Consider the following 19,014-nt stretch of genomic DNA (forward strand, 5'->3'; position numbering starts at 1 on the left):
GCGATCACACGGCGCCTTGATCTCCTGGGCCATCGCACCTCTTCATATAACGGATAACTCACAGAGTCACAAACTCGCGCATCCCAATCCGAAATTCCATCTCCTACATCCAACATTAGCAGCCTCAAGTTACGAGGCATTCAATAAGCTGGCATAACAAGAACGGAAACATGCGATAGCAACAGCGGCCCCAACGTTCCAAGCAATGGATCAAACAGGAAATTACACGACGATTGCATCTCAAACGCATCACAACTCAGGAGCCGTGAAGTCATCTGCAAACCGTCAGGACGTTGATCAATTCACACAGCGCTAGATTGAAAACAAGCAGCACCGCGGACTTCAATACATGCAAGTACAAAGTCGTTCATGACATATCAACAGACATAGCGTCTATCTGCAGGGAATGAATACATTGAAGCATTTGAACCTGCATACAGATAGTTAGCATAAAAAAAGATGCTCGTCAAAATAAATGACCAAGCAATACATAAGGCATGACCAGATTGTTCTGAACTGCATGATGAAGATAGAATTGCACATAGTCAAATCAATAATGTTTAGATACAATAATGAACGTACCACTAATAAATATCAAAGGCATAGATGCAATCGTAATATGCACAATATGATGCAAACACATGCACACCGTTACTTTGAGGGCTGATGCCGAATGAATGTGTATTCCTGCTCACGGCAAGTTGTCATGGTGAACAGTGAATATTGCAACGTCCTCTCTGGAACTGAGCGGAATGTATGGCTGTCGTACTTCTTCCTGCTAGGTCCCTATGTATGCATGGGAAGTACAATCAGTGCTTTAGTCGTTGTGGAGCCACTAATGATGTACCTCTTGATCATGGATCGCATTGTTTCAGCTCGCTATAAACAGTCAGTATTGATTCAGTTACCGTTGCGGTTGTCGCTACTGTTGGTGCAGTATTTGGCCGTCTCTCTTCTGTGCTGTTCTTTGTGTTATCATCGGCTCAGTTCTTCTTTCTGCGTTGGGCACATATTATTTACGAGTCGGGATTTGCTTTCCGGAAGCAGAAGTCTATCAGGTATCTTCGCCGAATTCTTGAGGTTCGTGGTATGCCAGCATTTTTCGACTGTCGTTTACGCTTATATAGAAAAGTCCTCGGTAATGGGACTGGCACTGTTATCTCGTCTAAACGGCCATGGGAATTGGCAGGGAGACCTCTGGTTTTCTTTCACAGCAAGTTGGGAAATAAGTTGAACAACTCCACAGACGAATTTACAGTTGGGGTGTGCCCCTGCGTTAACCTCGGCAACTTGCGTAGTAAAACGGATTACAGGATGATGCAGACGTTTTCGTAAAGTCGATAGAGAGTATCCGATTCAGTTCGCAGATGTCGAAAGGTACAAGGAGATTTCATCGAACGTCGAAAAGCCATGACGCTTTTGGTAATTCAAGCTCTAGGGGTCTAGAGTAATGACCTGAGAAAGGTAGCGAGCTTCACTCTTACGCACTCCGAAACCCAGGTCCAGCCTTCCGTCAAACATCTGCGTGTACCTACCCGTTTCTAAAATCTCCCTGCACTCCCCTGTCGTCATTCACGCGAGCCCCGAGCATGCAAGCTAACAGCCGCTGGCCAACCGACACCTCCGTTCAAGTGAGCCGTCAACATCTGGCCGACTCCGGGACTCGCTTCCAGTAGCTCGCAGCATCTTGAGAGTTACACGAAGGAAGGCATACCGATTCACTATCAGCGGCTAAATTTACGTCCAACCGCTGGACCAACAGTTTCACCACTGCTTGCGCCAAATTAATCTTCACAGAACCAGCCAAACGAAATAGGGCACGCTGGCGTCCAACGTGAACTATTCGGGCGTTGCGTCATGTTGAACTCGAACAGCTTAGCATTTTGGGCGTTGACCAGCTGCATTGGGGACAAGGCCTAGTTCGTCGGCTATATAATAGAAGCACTTCGTCCACTCACTGTGCGCGCGTCGTCGTTTGACAGCTTGTCGTCGCGCCTGCAGAAACGCTCGGACGCTGGCCGATCGCGCCCATCGACTCGTCACGCTCTCGCGCTCGCTCTGCCCGGCCACTCCGTGCCCGCCCGCCGGCCGTCCCGACACCGCTGCGCCGACCCCGCGGCGCCCCGCTGCCGACCCCCCTCGACGGCGCACCGCCGCCCCCAGCCTGCACCGGGCCGCGCCGGCCCAGGCCGGGCCCCGCAGCCCGGCCAACCGCTCCGGCTCCGCTCCGGCGGGCACCCCGCGGTCGCCGGCCGGGCTGCCCGACCTGCCGGTCTCCGGGGCCTGCGACCGGACCAGCGGCCGGCCTCGCGGCGCCCGAGGCACGGCCGGCCAGCACCGCGAGAGCACCGCCTGCATGGACCGGCTCCGCCGCCCAAGGCCGGCCGCGGACAGCCCTGCGGCCAGACTCAGGCCACCTAGCGCACTCTCACTGGGCGAAGCATATGAGCAGGCGCTTGCGGACCTCTGCATCCTGAGCGGCACTCTTCTAGTTTAGCAACTTTACTGCTTCAGCACGGCAGAGCAAATGCTCATGCTGATTTTTCTCTACCGAGCATTCGTATTTTGAGCACAGCTGATTATCCGGCTTTAAGCATTGTATCAACGTTTCTATACTCGTATATCATGACACTACATTTTGAAGCTTAAGTACTAGCAGAGTATTACTGTTCAATTAGGATATAAAGCTGAGTGAGGCTATGAATCCTTCGTAGCAGATGTGACCTAGCGTGAAAGGCTAGTGGAATCATGCTTCATTTGACACGGAACATGATAAAATTAGCAGACATTTGCATTCACAGATAGTGAGACTGCACATTGGTACATTGGTCAGCCAGGTCCTGCGAACTCGCGCGTCTTGACTACTCCGTCCTAGTAGAAGACATTGTCTACAATACATTCTTAGCAGTTCTTCCATCTCGATGACGCCAAATGACATTGCTCTGTCCCGCGTCCCGTCTCCACCCTCCCAGACTGCCGTCTCTGGGGACTACCACAGCTTTAAGCACGTACGAACCATTGAATCCTGGAGAGGACCATGAGGTAAGACTACATGGACCAAATGGCATGCTATGTCGGGAACCACAAGGTACCAAAAACTAACAATCAAGGACACGACTCTCGGACTTTTTGGTAGCACTTTGATGGATCGACACGATGACTTGATTCCATAGGATCAACAACGGCCAGACGACTGTCGTAGCATTTGAGCCTCGACAGACGACTGAGCTAACATCATTTGGTCAGTCAACTGCGAAACGGACGACAAAGGATGCTTGGTCTGGACAGGATCTGAAAGACCGAATGAACGACGCGATTGAACAGCCGATGAAGCGCCTGGAGTCTTTGAACACATCGAAATACCATCAGATGATTAGAAATCAAGGGAACAAATCTTGCTTGAAAGACTTATTGCGTAAAATGCAAATCCAATGACTCTACTTTGAATAAATTCTGAACCAGTCACGGATACGAATATATTTTTGTGATCAGCAAAACATCACACTGAAGGTTTGGGACGTTTCGCGAACTAAAGAACTTTAGTTTGCTGACGAAGCCTCGTGGATAGGAGGCGAAACGTCCGAAACCTTCACTTTTGTACAGATGACGGCTGAAGAAACCTTCCCAGGACATTAAATATAAACTTCAAACAATCATCGTAATAAAAAGATGACGACACTGAAAAAGGTGTCGTCTGCGGGGTCCGTTTTGAGGAGGCGGAGCAAATGTTGAGATGCCCGTTTACAGCGGCAACATTGGGATTGTCCCCGCGATTGCCTGATAAATTATTCAAGCCATTTAGTCGGCTGTGCCGGGTCATTATCATCAATATCCAGGCTTTTGTGCTCCCACCTGATATGATTGACAGCCAAAGACTCCCCTCGCAGCAGTCGTTTATTTTATTTATTTATTGTTTTGCGTCAATGGAAATTACAGAATAAACGTTTGACATTCGTAAGAGCAATTGTTCCATTTGTAAAAACCGCACGCCAACAATTTTGCTAAATGTTAGCATCAAAAGCTAATGCTCGGTAAAGCTGTCTGTGCCAACATTGCAGCTCTGCTTACATCTGGAATGTCAACGCGACTCTTCTATTTTTGAATTTCATCCAGCCTCGACATCAAATCCCTGACTGGCAAATTCATTTGAGGGCGGGAGGCGTGTCATTTTGTTTCTTTTCTTGGAAACAATTGCAAACAAATGCCCGTCTTCAGCACAACGCTCAATCCTCAACAGGCATCATCACATCTTAGTTGAGCGAGTGATTGATCAAGTGTCCTGTGTGCAAGCTCTTTTTGCAACTCGGACTGCCACCACATTCATTTCAACAACGTGTGTGTGGGTGTGGGGGGGCATTTAAAGGACAAGGTGACTATTTAGATGGGATGTTGATGATCTCACACAAACATTTGAGTGCAATCTGAGCATTCTCAATGGGGAAGAACATTCTGGGACTTAACACACACACAGACACACACACACACACACACACACACACACACACACACACACACACACACACACACACACACACACACACACACACACACACACACACACACACACCAGGTAGCGAACAAATGTGGGGGAATCCCTGCAGAAACCTGCTATTCATCCTTCCACATGATAGCTACTAGCCCCCCCACCCAAAAGAAAAAAAAACAGCTGGACGCAGCGTGCTAGCTGGAGCATCTCCTGAAGACCAATTTGCAATTCCCTTTGCTGTCACGGTGCTGCACGCACAAGGCAAAGGTGGAAGGTGCGTTTTTATAGCTTCAATGCAGCAATAAAAATAAGAATTACCTCAACGGTTGACAGCGATGAAAGAGAAGCTATCTTGCCTTTTTTTTGGCTTCTCCTTCTTCTTCTTAGTGCTGGCGTTATTCTCCTGCTCGCAATTGCAAGCCAAGCCAAGCCAAGCCTCCCCCCGCCCCCTCCCCACCTCTCAGGTCCCTCGCAATGCACGCCGGGAAACAGATCGGGGGCGCGTTGATGACCGCGCCTCCTCAAAGTCGATTGGACAGGCGGCAAATGAGGGGCGTGGTTATCAGACGCTCACCGGGTGAGATCGATCGATACCCGGATGTCATATTGATCGCTTTCAAGTTATTTTTGATATATTGACAACATAAACGAGCATTAAGTCACTTAAAAGCTAAAAAACTAAAACAAATGTCAAAAAAATAAAAACGAACGCTTGTGATGGCCAAACTGATATTTACAGGCAAGCCCATAGTGACATCTAGTGGCCAGAACGAGAACACGGCAGAGACATTTCGGCAAGGATGTCGCCAAAAAATGATCAAGCCGAGCTGAATCGAATTGCTTCAGTTGGAATGCGTACCGAGTAAGTGATGCGTAGCATTGGAAAGCAATAACTCTTGACAAAACACAATGACAAAAATAAAGTGTAGCGCATCGGGTTGGGGACGCATTTCATATTCACGAGAAGGCGTGGTCTGTCTTCCTGGCACATCACATGATCATTCGAAATTTTGTTGTACACCACGCCATCATAAGAACCTCACCTCACCAAAGTCGTGGAGGTTGTCGGCCAAACACGGCGGGCCACGTCAGAGGTGGGGGGGGGGGGCAACTAGAAAAGAAGGACATTGGACACGTCATTAGGCACTTTTGCGTTGTCAAAACGAGACAAATGCTGCATTGACGCACCTGCCGCCACGGGCCAACGTCAGACAGGAAGTCGCCGCTTAGGCCGCTTAATGTCACTGCTTATTGACCATCACCGGGTGGGCTGTCGCTGAAAAAACAAAACAAAGGACAGTGAAAGGCAAATGCATTTTATTTTCTCTTTTGAAACTACTTTTTAATTTGCCCGAATAAACACCTGGCCACTCCCTCACACACACACACACTGAAGCTCCTTGTATGTCCGTTGCATTTGGGCCAAATGCATTCATTTGGCAGCATTGTTTTGGCTCTGGCTTGAAGCCCACGCTTCGCTCGGCGTTATTTTTAAGAAAGTGTGGGCAGTGGACTACAGAGCAGTCCAAAGTCCTGGAATGCTTTCTTTGCTTCTATGCGCTGAGCGATGTACAGGCTAAAAAGAAAAACAACTACAAGAGAGCGGAAAATGCAACACCTTAATGTAAAGCGGGCAGCTGGGCAGATGACAAATGTCAACAAAGGGAAGGTTCGTGAGTGGATTTTCTTGAGGGTGGGGAATGGTATTGAGGCCAACGGACTGGTGAAAGTGAGCGATGAGAAATAGCAGGAAAAAGGGATTAAAAAAAAAACAAAAACAATCCAAATCCAAGTAACATGCATCCAAACTGGATTGAAATGACTCCCCTCCGCCGCTAGAGGGAGCCCGTTCCGCGTGGTTTCATTTTATGCTTTTGATGAGTCAGTCGACTGTATTTCAATGTGCATATCAATCGCGTGTTGCATCTCCATATCAAATATCATATCACGCTTGAGCGTACGTAGTCCCGATAAACAGAGGACACAAAAAAAGGTTCGATGGGTCGTAACGTGCCTGCAAAATGTCAAGGACAGTGTCAAGTGGTCACGGTCTTGTCTAATTGGAAAAAAAAAAAAGTGCAGGCCCAATCGGCAACTTTCAACCTTTGAGGTTGGGCGTCAATCTCACTTAATATACAACAGCGTGCAGGAAGCAAATAACCAGGAGGGCTGCTAATCCGCTAATGCTTGTAGCAACACAACAAACATTGCAAAACCACAAAACATAACACCATGTATTGACGAGGAAACGGGGTCACGGACAGAGGGCGTGGGATGGCAGGGCGTCACCATCCAGGTACGCCGGGGCCGCATCGGAGACTATTTTATTGTGGCAATATTTCCGGTAGACTTGTTCAAATGCGATACCATACATATTGATTGAACTTATATTTCAACTTACGACCATTTGGTTGGAACGGAACTCGGTCGTAAGTCAGATGTTACCTGTATTTGGTTTTGTAGAGGCAAAACAACTGAATTCTCGAGGTTTCCGGCAGGTCGCTTATAATTGAAAGTATAGGGCGCTAGCTATCAAATAACAGCAAAGGGGCAAGTCGTAGCCTGTTCTGGCTAGCAAGTCCAAAAATGTTGTTATTACTGCGCTGTAAGGCTTAAGCAAGCTTGATAAACCGACACGAAGTGCATTTGCTGTTTCCCTTTAAAAGGGGGCACGGCCAAGTGCTGGGAAACGACGTCATTTCACACACACACACGCACGTCCGGATCAATGAGAGCGAGCCAGGGCGCGAGCGCGCGTGCACAGCCTGCGCACGCCGCCGCGCTCTTCCAGGAAGGGATTATTGACGTGCGCGCCGCCGACACGCGGAAAAAAAAGGAAACACACACAAGACAAGACACAAGAAGTTGGAGTGTTTTCCGCGCCGGGCCGATGGAGCCTCGCGGCCGCTAGAACGAGCCCGACGACGGGGACTGCGAAGCGCAAAAGGCGGCCGGCCCCTGCGTCGGTGGACGACGAGGGGGTGGACCAAGCGGACAACACGTATCGGGGGAGGAAAGATTGAAAGCAAAAGAGGGAAAAGTCAGCGGAAGAGGAAGTTCGCGGGAGATCATGTCTGAATCGCCCACGGATGCGGCCAAGGTAAGGACGCGCGCCGCGGTGGGGACTCGGGGGGCGAATGGGGTCGGGATGCTTTTGTTTTGGCGGCTCATCTGTTGCGTGTAGTGCGCCCGCGTGTCTGCTCCCGACGCGCCGAGTTCTGGGACTCGTTTCGCATCACGACCACCTTTGAAATCCTCAAAATAGAGTCCACGTGTTGCCCACGTTGAACAGCTGGACGAGGGGGAGGGGGGGGGGGCACAGTTGCCAATGGCGTGTCTTGGTTTGTAGCGCATACGTTATTGCGTGCGTGTTATGATAGTGTCAGGTGCTTGAAGATGACACGCACACTTGCTCCCCGAACCGAAATATGGCCCACCCGTCAAAGCCAGAGATACTCGAAGATTCTTATTTTGCTTCCATATTCACCAAATCTGCAACTTTCTCTCAAGCCATGTCAATTTGAGCTTCAGTGAGCCATAACCTCAATGATAATGAATACACGTCAAGGCTAAAACAGGACCCCCCTCCCTCAAATGTTTCATTCGTGAGTATGATGTCATGGTCTGACAGCCCACCGCTGTCCTCAACACTCAAAGAGGTCAAAGCTGCCTCAAGATTACTGTTTTTTTTCCTATAACCCAATTGCCCCCGTCAGATCAATAAGTTCTAGAGCAAAAGATCTGCATGAAAGAGGAAATGGAAGACTGAAAGATTGCTTCTTAGCTTCCACAGGAAATTCCTGCTGCATTCAGTTAGTGAGTGCGTGCGTACACACACACACACACACACACACAAAAGTGAGTGGGTGCCGACAGCATTCAGAGAGAAGAAGCCACAAGTAAGCTTCATTTCCTCTTAAAAAAAGTCTGCTTCTTGTTTAGCTCAATAACGGAAGCCGACGTTCTAGCGACATTTGTTTACCTCTCGTGCATCATCGGAGCTAACCAACCAACCAACCTACAAACCAATTAGCGAACAAATTAAATAACCAACTGACAAACCAACAAAGTAGGTAACTAACTACTAACAACAAATTAATTACTTCTGTAATTAATCTCGTAATTAGTTAATGAACTGAACAAATATATATGAATAAATAACTGGATCAATCAATAAATAAATACACAAATAAACACTAGCTGGCTATAGCTAGTTAGCTAAATAGATAGCTCGTTAGCTAGCTAGCTAGCGAGCTATAAATGGAGGCGTGTGGCATAACAACGCTGTGTATCAGTCATCTATAGTGAGTGCATGACATGAGGGCAGTCAAGCCTGTTCGTGGGGGACGGCGTCGGGGGGGCCGGGAGGCGTTTGGCTGTTTGGGTTGAGAGCCGGCGGCGGTCTTGGCCCGTTTTGTGAGCCTGGCTTTTGTCTGTCTGTCTGTCTGTCTATTCATAGCAGGAGAGGCGCTCTTTCAGTCCTTCCGCCAACCCGCTGCCAAACTCCACTTCCTCCCCCGTCCACGCCCCCGTCGCCCATGCCCCCGCCGCCGGGACAGCCACCACCCGAATGGACGACAGGCCCGCCAGACTGGCCGCGCACCTGCGTGAGTCTCACACACGCACGCACACACGTGCACACGTGCAGTTTGTGCTGGACTTGTCAGCCGGGGAGGTGTCGAAGCAGATGTTGGCTGCACGACATCTGCTTCCGGCCATAAGGTGTCACATGACGACCCCCCCCCCCCAAAAAAAAAAGCAGAGGCAAATGTACTGTATGGGACAACCATTTCAAAATGACCTTTGGTTTGGCAAAAACAAAGTGACCTTGACGCAAAAGCTTGACCTTGAAGGTCTTGTTTTTGCACGCTGCCGCGATGGGACGGCGCCGACGAGCCGCCGCAAGACAAAAACGTCGGGAGGTGAAACAGTTTTTGGACGCTACTTCCGGTTCATAAACACGCGTGCGGTTTTATGGACGGCATCCCATCATCACCAAGAGTGACTCACGGCGCTAAAGCAGTCCAGTCGTGTCACTTTCAAGGACTCGGAGGCTTTCGGAAGAAAACCATCCTGCGTTAAAAGTCAATGCCGCCATTTTGCGCTAAGTAATTGGAATTTGTCCAATTTTATTTGTTCCGTATTGATTGAAATTGGGAGTGAGCCGGAGGTGAACGGCGGCTAAATTGTTGTTGTTGTTGTTGTCGGCGCGACAAGAGAGCAGGTGAGGTTGGCGGGCGGCCAAGAGATAGTTAGCCCAACGTGGTTCAATCAGTAACTTGGCCAAGACCCACACGTCCGTCCGTCCGTCCGTCCGTCCGTCCGTCAATATTTAACTCTTTTTTTTTTTTTTCTTTCTTTTTGGTGAGCCGAGGACGTCCGTCCTGCCATTGGCAGGAAACTATTCAGGCATTGTTTCAGGAAGAAAAGGGGAAGGAGGGAGGGCTTTTGGCTTTTGGCTTTTGTTTCCTGCCAAGTCACTTCCGCGTGCGTTTGCTGGCGTCGTATTTCAATCCATTTTGTTTTCACGCTGCCGACCCGGCAGGAAACGCTGGCTTGTTTCTGTGCAGCCCGACACCTCCGCTTGTCCGTCCGTCCGTCCATCCGTCCTTGGCAAACATGTGCAAATGAGTGACGGAAGGGAAGAGTGGAAAGAGGGGGGGGGGGGGTGTTTCAAGGAAAAAAGAAGAAGAAGGAACCGGGCAGGAAATTGCAGTGTGGGCAGACATCCGCCTTCTCCATTTCCTGGAGAGGAAGTGGATTCGATAGAGGGGGGTCACAAACAGGCTCCTCACACTCCCCCCCCAAAAAAAAAGCTTCCCGTCAGGCACTGCAATTAAAAGCAGATCCTCAAATGTCATCTGACGGATTGGACAGCAGCTGAGATAGAGCTCCCTCCACGTTTTTGTCTTTTTGGGGACTGTCTGTGACGCATTGCATCATTATTTTTTTCGGAGGGGAAATTTCCTGCCCCTGGAAGCAGCGCTCGTCCTCAGGAATTTCCCGAGTGGGCAGACGCTGCTTCCTTCCTCAACAAATGTCGGCGTGTGTGTGTTTTAACTTGCTGGCTGGCTTTGGAGCTGAATGCAGCCCCCGCCCGTCCGTCTCTTCCTCCGCATGATGTTTCAAAAGAAAATAACATGGCGGCAGGGGGGGTGCGTCGGCCAGCTTACGGCCAACTTCCTATTGAACACACTCCGATCGGATGAATGGAATCTTTGGTTGGGAGAATAAAAGAACAATGGCGTGTCCCTTCTCCATTAGCCTTTTTTTTTTTTTTTTTGCTAGCAAAGAGTGAGTGACAGTCATAATGAGGTTGCATGCGCTAAACAAAGTCAACAGAAAGTTTCGGACACAATGCAAACAACATTTGCTCAAAATCAGACAGTGCCACTCTCTGTGTCTTTGTGTCGTCATATTATTTCTTCTTATCATTTTTTCTTTTTTCTTTTACTTTGTTACTTCCGGGTTGAGTGAATGCTGGCGCGTGTGGCTGCCGCTGCTCACCCGCAGAAAAAATATCCTTGAGTGTCCTTGATAGTTTTGAAAGGCGCTTATAAATGGAATTTATTATTATTATTAGTAGTAGTAGTAGTAGTATCAAATGATGGATCCTTCTTTTTGACCTTTATTTCTCATCACCTGTTTTATTTATTTATGTATTTATATTTTTTGGTGGGGGTCAGGGGGTTTAAGCAATACATTTAATTCATTGGCCAATTTAACAAAGTGGATTTCTTTTCAGGAAACCGGCAACCCAAACCCCATTTTGTTGCATTCTTAAGCGCCTTTTCTTCCTCCTAATCCACTTCTTTTGTTTTTGTTTTTTTTTCCGAGCTCCTTCCTTCTTCCTTCCTCCCTTCCCTTTTATTATTTATTCGTGGCCCTCCTGACATCCTTCCTTCCTTCCTTGCCAGCCTGATACGAGTTAATTTCCAAAAACGACATCAAAAAATGTGTCTTATCAAAGCTCCTTTCAGCAAATCCAAAAGAAGATTGTAAAGTCATTGCGGCTTTGCAAGTTGCGACAAGCAAATGGCCGTTTTCACTGCTGTTCTTCAAATGATCGGAAATATCAACAGGTCAAAGTATGTCAGCCGTTTTGAGCTTCTCGCCATTGCTGATGTTTGCGTTTCAAAATGCTGACTTGGCTTGAAAACGAGCACAAGCGGGGCGGAAAGAAGACCACCCCCCCCCTCCCAGTACCCTCCTTTCCTTTATTGACGTCGTTTGCTAAAGCGTGAACAAAAAGGAAGAAAAGAGTTGCAAGAGCTGTCGTGCTCCGGATTTCTTGACAACAAACAATCCAGAACAGGTCGCGCTACTTCCTGCTCATAAAAAAATGGCCGCGTGCCATCGATGAGGCCTTTTATGTTTGTTTGCTCCTTCACAAATATGGCTCGGAGGGGAGGAAAAGGGACAGGAAAGGAAAAGTGTGCGTTGGCGGCGAGCGGAACAAGAAAAAGGGGATGTACGACGAGGGAGGAGGGGAAGGAAATGGATGGCCACACGTCACCGAGTCCCAAAAGGACCTCCTTTTCCCTCTTCCTCCTCCTCCTCCTCGAGTCGGCGGAGAAATAAAGCCCGCCGTCGTCTTGTGAGCTAGCGACGCCTACTTCTGCTTTTGAGAGGCTAGGCAAACAGTTAGCAAAGAAGGGCGTACGGGGCAAAGTCCCAGCTGTACTGATAGTGCGCTCTTTGTTTTTATTCATCCAGCTGAAGGCCGTTCGCGCCGCTACGGCTAAGGCGCGCGTGGCACGCCGAGTACAACTTGTCAACAGTGTATTTGCGCGCCAATCGATTGTTTCCACGCGACGGTAGCGATGGTTCCGACACCAACTTTGTGTTCCAATTGGAATTTTCCATCTGAGTGAACAAAAACATTTTTATCTACCTAGCTACCGATCTATCCATCTAGCTAGCTACAGTGCCATCTGTTTGTTTATTTATTTATTTTATAGCTAACTAGGCTGCTAATGTTTTCGTGACACAAAAAAAGGCTATGATGGTTTTCTTTGGGGGCGGAGGGATAGCTCGGGTGGCTGATAATGTTTTCCCAAAGATACAAAGAAAAAAGGCTAAGAGAGGCTGGCTTGTTTAATTTGCAGTTACTTTTTGACAGCTAACATGCCTAACAATGTTTTCATGACACAAAAGAAAAAAAAAAGGCTTTCTTTGACAGCTTAATAATGTGTTCCAGATGCAAAATAAAAAAGGCAAAGTTGTTATTTTGACAGCTAATGTGGCTAATTATGTTGGATGAGACAACAAAAGGCTGCGAGAGGCGAACATGGAGAATGTTTTAGTGATTAAAAAAAAGGCCGAGACGCCTTTTTTAATGGCTAATGTGGCAGATAATGTTTTAATATTACAAAAAAAGGCTAAGTGGGGGATTGTTTTTTGTTTTGACAGCTAAACCGGCTCCTATTTTCATGGTACAAAAAAGGCTAAGAAAGGCAGTCATTAATTTTTTATTTCCCGTGACGAAAATCCAGTCTGTTTTTTATTTCTTTGCTCTGTATTAGCATGGATTTAGCATGCTAATCAATTAGCGAACACAACCTGTGGCAAAAATCCCCCTTTTTTGTCTCTATTAGCATGGATTTAGCATGTTAATGAATTGGATTGCGCCGCGGTGGAAAGTGTCGCCGTCGCGAGCGAGCGTGTCGGAAGTGAATCCAGATGACTTTTGCAAATGACATCCCAGAATAAGTACGCTGCCCCCGCGTTGCACTCTGGCCTGGTGTGGCTTTCCTCTTCTGTTTGTTTTCCCCCTCGGCCCCTTTGCAGCGACGCTCCCCTGGTTTATTTTTCTTTGCGTCCATCTTTCCCACGCTGACTTTTGTAAAGCCTCCCTGCTTGTTTGTGTTGTTTTTTTGTTTTTTTTTTGTCGTCGTCAAGCTTCCCGCTGGAAATTTCCTGCACTGAAACCAAACTTGGCTTGGATGACTTCCAGTGGGACACATTTTTTGGGGGGAGGGGGAGGGGGGGTGCTAATGGCCCAATTTCCCCTGACCGGCATTTTTTTGGCCGAGCGGAAAGCACCCGTTTGCTTTTCGACCCCCCAGGAGTGAGCATGCCGACGGCCTTGACCCCGTGACCCGCCGCCGCCTAGCAGGCTTTGCTACCCAAACACGTTGCCGTGAAAAACAGCTCGCTCGGGTGGGAATGGCGGGGAAAAAAAAAAGCCTTTCCGACCCCCCCCACCTTGAAAAACACCGGCGACAAGTGGCCACATCCGTTGGGGGAGTTTTTTTTCCAGGTGGTCCGCCATGACTAAAAGTGCAACCGTGGTTTTTACTTTTGGACCTTTCGCAATCCTTTCGTTTTGTGTCCCTCAGCGCGCGTGAGCGCCTTTTGTTTGATGACGGCCATTGTCGTAATTGCATTGCTCCCTCCTTTTATCTCCACTTCCTCAATCTCCTCTTTTAGTGCGTTTGCCTCCTTCCTTCCTCTGCCCCCGACTCTCCCCTCATCCGGCCTTCCTTCCTTCCTTCCTTCCCCTGCTGCGTCGACTTGACTCCCCCCCATCCGTCAAGGTTGCCCCTTTTGACCCCCCTTTTTTTTCCAGGTTCGCAGCCGGCGCTGTGGAGCCGAGAGGACGTGGTCCAGTGGCTGCGCTGGTCCGAGAAGGAGTTTGCCCTGCGGCCCATCCCCAGCGGCTCCTTCCAGATGAACGGCAAAGCCTTGTTGCTGCTCACCAAAGAGGACTTCCGCTACCGCTCGCCGCACTCCGGTAACCCCCGTCCCCCCCCGTCCCCCGCTCACTCCCCCATTTAAAACAAATCCATATGGAGCTGGCGCTGGATTTCCAAGTCCTTCGTGCGTACAATTCAACACTCTTAATAAGCCGGACTATTATTTTAAAAGCAAGAAGGTAAAATGAGCGGAGTGAATACAAATCAAGCGCCCCTCCCCAAACAAGTTCCGGAAGCATTAGCTTGTCGCAGCTCCAAAGCGACATCAACAAATCAATAGCGAGGCCGCAGGAAGTAGCGGACACGTCATCAGGAAGTAGCAACGTCAACCGTCGCCTCGGCAACAGCGGCAGCGGCCGAGAGCTTGAAAACAGGCGCACCGACCGCCGGATTTCTTTTCAATATCAAACGGGAATCATTAACTCCTTCACCACCAGACAACGTGGAAACATGCGTCCACTCCGGTGCCAGGGTTATTGTCATTTTCACTCCAATTGCAAGAGCCGCGCTATTGTTGACGTTTAGGCATCAACATTCAATACAGCGTTAGGAAAAAAAAAATGCAGCAAATGCGGCCCCCTAGTGGAAGGGAAAAACATGACCAGAGGTCTGACCAGCGCTTGATTCGGGAATGGCAGCGAATGAGTTAAGTACTGTGAAAATAATAATAAATGATACATGATACATAATAAATAAGAATAACAACAATAAATAAATAATAGATAACAATAGATACGAATGAAATGTAAATAAATGTGCAAGACCAAATTCCCCACCACTCATACTTCCTTTTTGAGGGTTACTTACTGTCCGACTCGAATGAAAATATGATTGACAGGTCATTTCCTGTCACCGCGTTTCACGTAGTGACAATTTATGCAAAACAGACCCTCCCCGTCCTAAACTAGGAAGAGGCCCAAAGCCAATAATTGATGGCTGCGTTATTTTCCTTCTCCCTCACGGCCAAATTGGATGAAAAATCATCATTTAGCAATCGTTGATTTGGTTTCATGGCACTAAAAATGGATCGTATCCTCTTGAATCAGGAAGTGGACATTTTTCCAGTCACCGCACTAAAAAGTGAGAACTGAAAGTAGCGTGCGAGTGTGTACGCGTGAGCGTGTATGTGTGAGCGCGCGTGTGTCCTCCGTGACTTCCTTGCGATGCTAAAAGGTCTTGTTTGTCAGTGTGAGCAGTCAAACGTGATCTCAGGGTTCCTTCTTCTTCTGTCTGCTTGGGGCCAAGTTATTATTTGTTCAACCCGTTCTCGGTCCCGTTTGTTTGGCTGGCGGGAAGTCAACAACCACGCTGTTAATCATTCGCCTCAACTTCCCGTTTGGGGCTTTTTCCTCCGTTGTGTAGCACATTTATTATACATGAAATCAGCTCTATTTTGTGTCGTTTTAACGCTTATTTAGTAGAAAAGTATGTTTTATGGGGACCTGGGAACGGATTATTCTCATTCTAATGGTTTCTCATGGGAAATAAATGTTTGGAAGACACATTTTTTTCTTTACACAAACTTTCTGGGAAGCAATTAAGTTCGTAAGCAGAGGTATCACTGGATTTCATTTCACAGACCGAATAAATGAGGCGATGGGCCAGATGTGGCCCTCGGGCCTTGGGTTTGACACCCTCGGAACGCTGTGCGATACTTTCAAATCAAAACGACAAACACCAGGCGGAATGTTGTTTTGAGCCAGACTTTGTTTTTTTTTTTTCGTATCAAATCTGCAAAAGTATTGGAGGAACCCGTGATTGACAGGTTCGATCACGAGCGAATTGATTGGCTAAAAAGTGGATGGGAAAAAATAATCACACATAAACAATTGACCATGGTTCAATTTTTTGGGTGGTGGAGGGGTACGAAAAGCCAAATAGGAAAGGCGCTTATAAATGAAATGTATTATTATTGATGATTAAATCGGGAAAAGGTTGCGATCCTTCCATCATTACGCAACTGCCCGAAAACCACAAGGAACTCATGGTCTTCCTCAGAAATCTGCGTTTGTGACTTCCCCTTTTCTAAAAGTTCACCCCCGCACTCCCCCCCTGCAGGTGACGTCTTATACGAGCTGCTGCAACACACCCTGAAGCAAAGGAAGCCGCAAGTGTTCTACCCCTCCGGCTACTTCCCGGGAAACTCCTTCCACTTGCTTCCCGAGAGCTCGGCGCAGCATCTGAAGCTAGAAGGTTAGCCACCCGATCACTCCATAGATAGAATTTTCATCGTCATCAATCTGACGCGGACGCTAATTCAACGCACGCCGCATCTGCGCCAAAAGCTTTCACCAAACCTGTTCCACGAGGAAATGGCAACACGCGCCAACAATTTGGGCCGCGCGTGGCGTGCGGAGCTGTTGGAAAATACCAACGGCTTGACTCATTTGGGGACGTTGATTCATTGGAAGTTGGAAGCAACGAACCAACGATCACCAAAAAAGTGGAGGCAACCACTTTGGGCCAACAGTGACACCTAGTGGGGAGCTATATGCAATAGCAATAGCATGACACACTCACAGAAAGCAGCAGCGTTCGTTCGTTTGCTCGTTCGTTCGTTCGCTCGTTCGTTCGTTCGCTCGTTCGTTCGTTCTTGGTCTATTTTTTTGTTGCTTCCAGTCCGACATCTGTGGTTTGTGACAGAAACGGTACGTCGGTCGGCGTGCGCCCCGGAGCCCGTCCCCCAGCACCCGCCCACCATCGAACTGCGCCACCGCTCGCGCTCGCCTCACCAGCCGCCGGCGCCGCGTCCGTCGCCCCCCGCCGCCACCCACCGGCACGCCTGCGCCGAGGACCGCGTCCAGGCTTTCTCGCAGCTGCCGGACAGCAACCACCACTTGCCCGAGGACGCCTACCCGCTGGCCGTCTCCCCCGACGGGCGCTGCGCCACCCCCAAGGAGGCGCCCGGCCCGGGGGGCCCCGAGGCCGGCCCGCCCCGAGTCATCCGCCTCACGTCGGGGACGGCGGGGAACCCGGCGGCGTTCGCCAACACGGGCCGGAGCCTCGCCGCCGCCGCCGCTTTGGACTTCAGGCACGCTCGCGGGCTGCACGGCGAGAACGGCCGCGAGGCCAAAGTGGAGCGGGCGCACCCTATGGCGCCGGCCCACCAGGGGGTGCCGCAGCACCTTCTGCAGCACCCCGAGGAGGCGCTCTACAGGAACTTTCTCATGCCCGTGTCGCCGCCCGAAGAGCACCAGATGCCCATCGGACGCATCGCAGGTAAAGCACTCGCCCCGACGACAACTTTCTCTTTTTTAGCCAACTATTGGACGCTTCCTGTGGGCATTTTGGAAAAGGGCGCTTGATTTTTATTCTAGCGGTCTTTTTCTTCAGCACGGCAGGTTGTCATGACAACTTATTTTCCATCATATCATTTGCAATATAGCAATATGGATGAATTCAGGCTTGGGTCCACCGACAGAGCTATCTAGCTAGCCATCTAACTTATCCTATGACTGTAAAGTGACCTTGGGAGTTTTGAAAGGCGCTTATGTATGTATGTATTATTATTATTTTAACTCGTGAGGATTATGAAAAACGCCTTACACACAATTTGTGGGAAGCAATTAAGTTCGTAAGCAGAGGTATCACTGGATTTCATTTCACAGGCCGAATAAATGAGGCGGTGGGCCAGATGTGGCCCTCAGGCCTTGGGTTTGACACCGGCGGAACGCTGTGCGATACTTTCCGCTGCACTCTAAGAAACAAATTGAGTACTACAAAGTAAAAGACATTTTTTTGGTCCATTTTCCCCGTTATGACGTCCAAATCCGACGATTGCTCATTTTTTCTCCCGTCCCGTCCCGTCCCGTCCCGTCCCTCCCAGACTGCCGTCTCCTGTGGGACTACGTCTACCAGCTCCTGTCAGACAGCCGCTACGAAAACTACATCCGCTGGGAGGACCCGGAGAGTAAAATCTTTCGCATCATGGACCCAAATGGTCTGGCCAGGCTCTGGGGGAACCACAAGGTACCAAAAATAACAACAATAAAGGACGCACGCCATTTGGGATCCTCTTGGAATATGATGGCATTTGATTGGGTTTCCAGAACAGGACCAACATGACGTATGAGAAGATGTCCCGAGCCCTGAGACACTACTACAAACTCAACATTATCAGGAAAGAACCCGGCCAGAGACTTTTGTTCAGGTAAACCACTTCTTTTGTCCGTTAACGCTGACAAGGACGTTAACAAACGGATGGTCTTGGCGTCGGGCAGGTTCATGAAGACCCCGGACGAGATCGTCAACGGCCAGACGGACCGCCTGGAGCATTTGGAGTCCGACACGTACGAACAAATTTACATCAAAGAGGAGTGCTGAGGAACTCACAGGGAAGAAAAGAGCCTGCAAACTGTCTTTGTCTTTTTGAAACTACTGCAAAAGCCGCCGATGCCTTCTCAAAGCGGCTTGAACAATCGTCGTTGAACCTCAAAGGTCAACATTTGCTGTTGGCAAACACCGACCCAGACACGGATAGCAAAATATTTCCCAAAATGCCTTTGGATCATTGACTGTACTTTTAAATTGTCTGATGGACAGCACGGAATACAAATATATATTTTTTGTGAACTGCAAAAGCAAACCAATCACTTACTGTACTTATTTTTTGTTTGTTTTTTGTCATTTTATTTCCCATGCATTTCCTGTGGCATTGTGTATGTGTGTGTGTGTGAGTGTGCAGGATGATTTGACGATTGAATCGACATTTTTTTCTTATCCAACTGCAATTTCTTTTAGTGAATTTTGCTTGGAAGAATTAAAAAAACTAATTGAGCGGTGTCATTTCCAGAGTCGCCACTTGAGGGCACTGTTGTAGCAATTAATGCG

The 19,014-nt window shown here is 48.7% G+C and overlaps 1 protein-coding gene across 4 annotated transcripts; it reads left to right on the plus strand.

Annotated features, from left to right (window-relative positions):
• Positions 1–7,247: 7,247 nt before the first annotated feature.
• etv6 (ETS variant transcription factor 6) lies at positions 7,248–18,969 on the plus strand. 4 transcript variants are annotated; one of them, XR_016113736.1, is made up of 8 exons: positions 7,248–7,586; positions 8,946–9,093; positions 14,058–14,222; positions 16,243–16,377; positions 16,828–17,403; positions 18,011–18,153; positions 18,239–18,334; positions 18,405–18,969. XR_016113736.1 is itself a non-coding variant. In XM_088989149.1 (8 exons), the coding sequence occupies exons 1-8, from the start codon at positions 7,557–7,559 to the stop codon at positions 18,505–18,507; spliced, it is 1,401 nt and encodes a 466-aa protein (XP_088845275.1). In that variant the 5' UTR covers positions 7,248–7,556; the 3' UTR covers positions 18,508–18,969. The 4 variants fall into 4 exon arrangements, 3 of the variants coding, with proteins under 3 accessions (XP_088845275.1, XP_088845276.1, XP_088845277.1); XM_088989149.1 differs by having other exon boundaries at positions 18,234–18,334; XM_088989150.1 differs by having other exon boundaries at positions 8,949–9,093; positions 18,234–18,334.
• The last annotated feature ends 45 nt before the right edge of the window (positions 18,970–19,014 follow it).

This window comes from Hippocampus bargibanti, linkage group LG22, assembly GCF_051943395.1.
Source record: "Hippocampus bargibanti isolate YZ-2025 linkage group LG22, ASM5194339v1, whole genome shotgun sequence".
In the NCBI taxonomy this organism is placed as follows: domain Eukaryota; kingdom Metazoa; phylum Chordata; class Actinopteri; order Syngnathiformes; family Syngnathidae; genus Hippocampus; species Hippocampus bargibanti.

Coding starts and splice junctions, on each gene's coding strand:
- etv6 (XM_088989149.1), top strand. CDS start 7,557: ATGTCTGAATCGCCCACGGATGCGGCCAAG. Junction 7,587..8,945: donor CGCCCACGGATGCGGCCAAG/GTAAGGACGCGC, acceptor GTCTATTCATAG/CAGGAGAGGCGCTCTTTCAG. Junction 9,094..14,057: donor CAGACTGGCCGCGCACCTGC/GTGAGTCTCACA, acceptor TTTTTTTTCCAG/GTTCGCAGCCGGCGCTGTGG.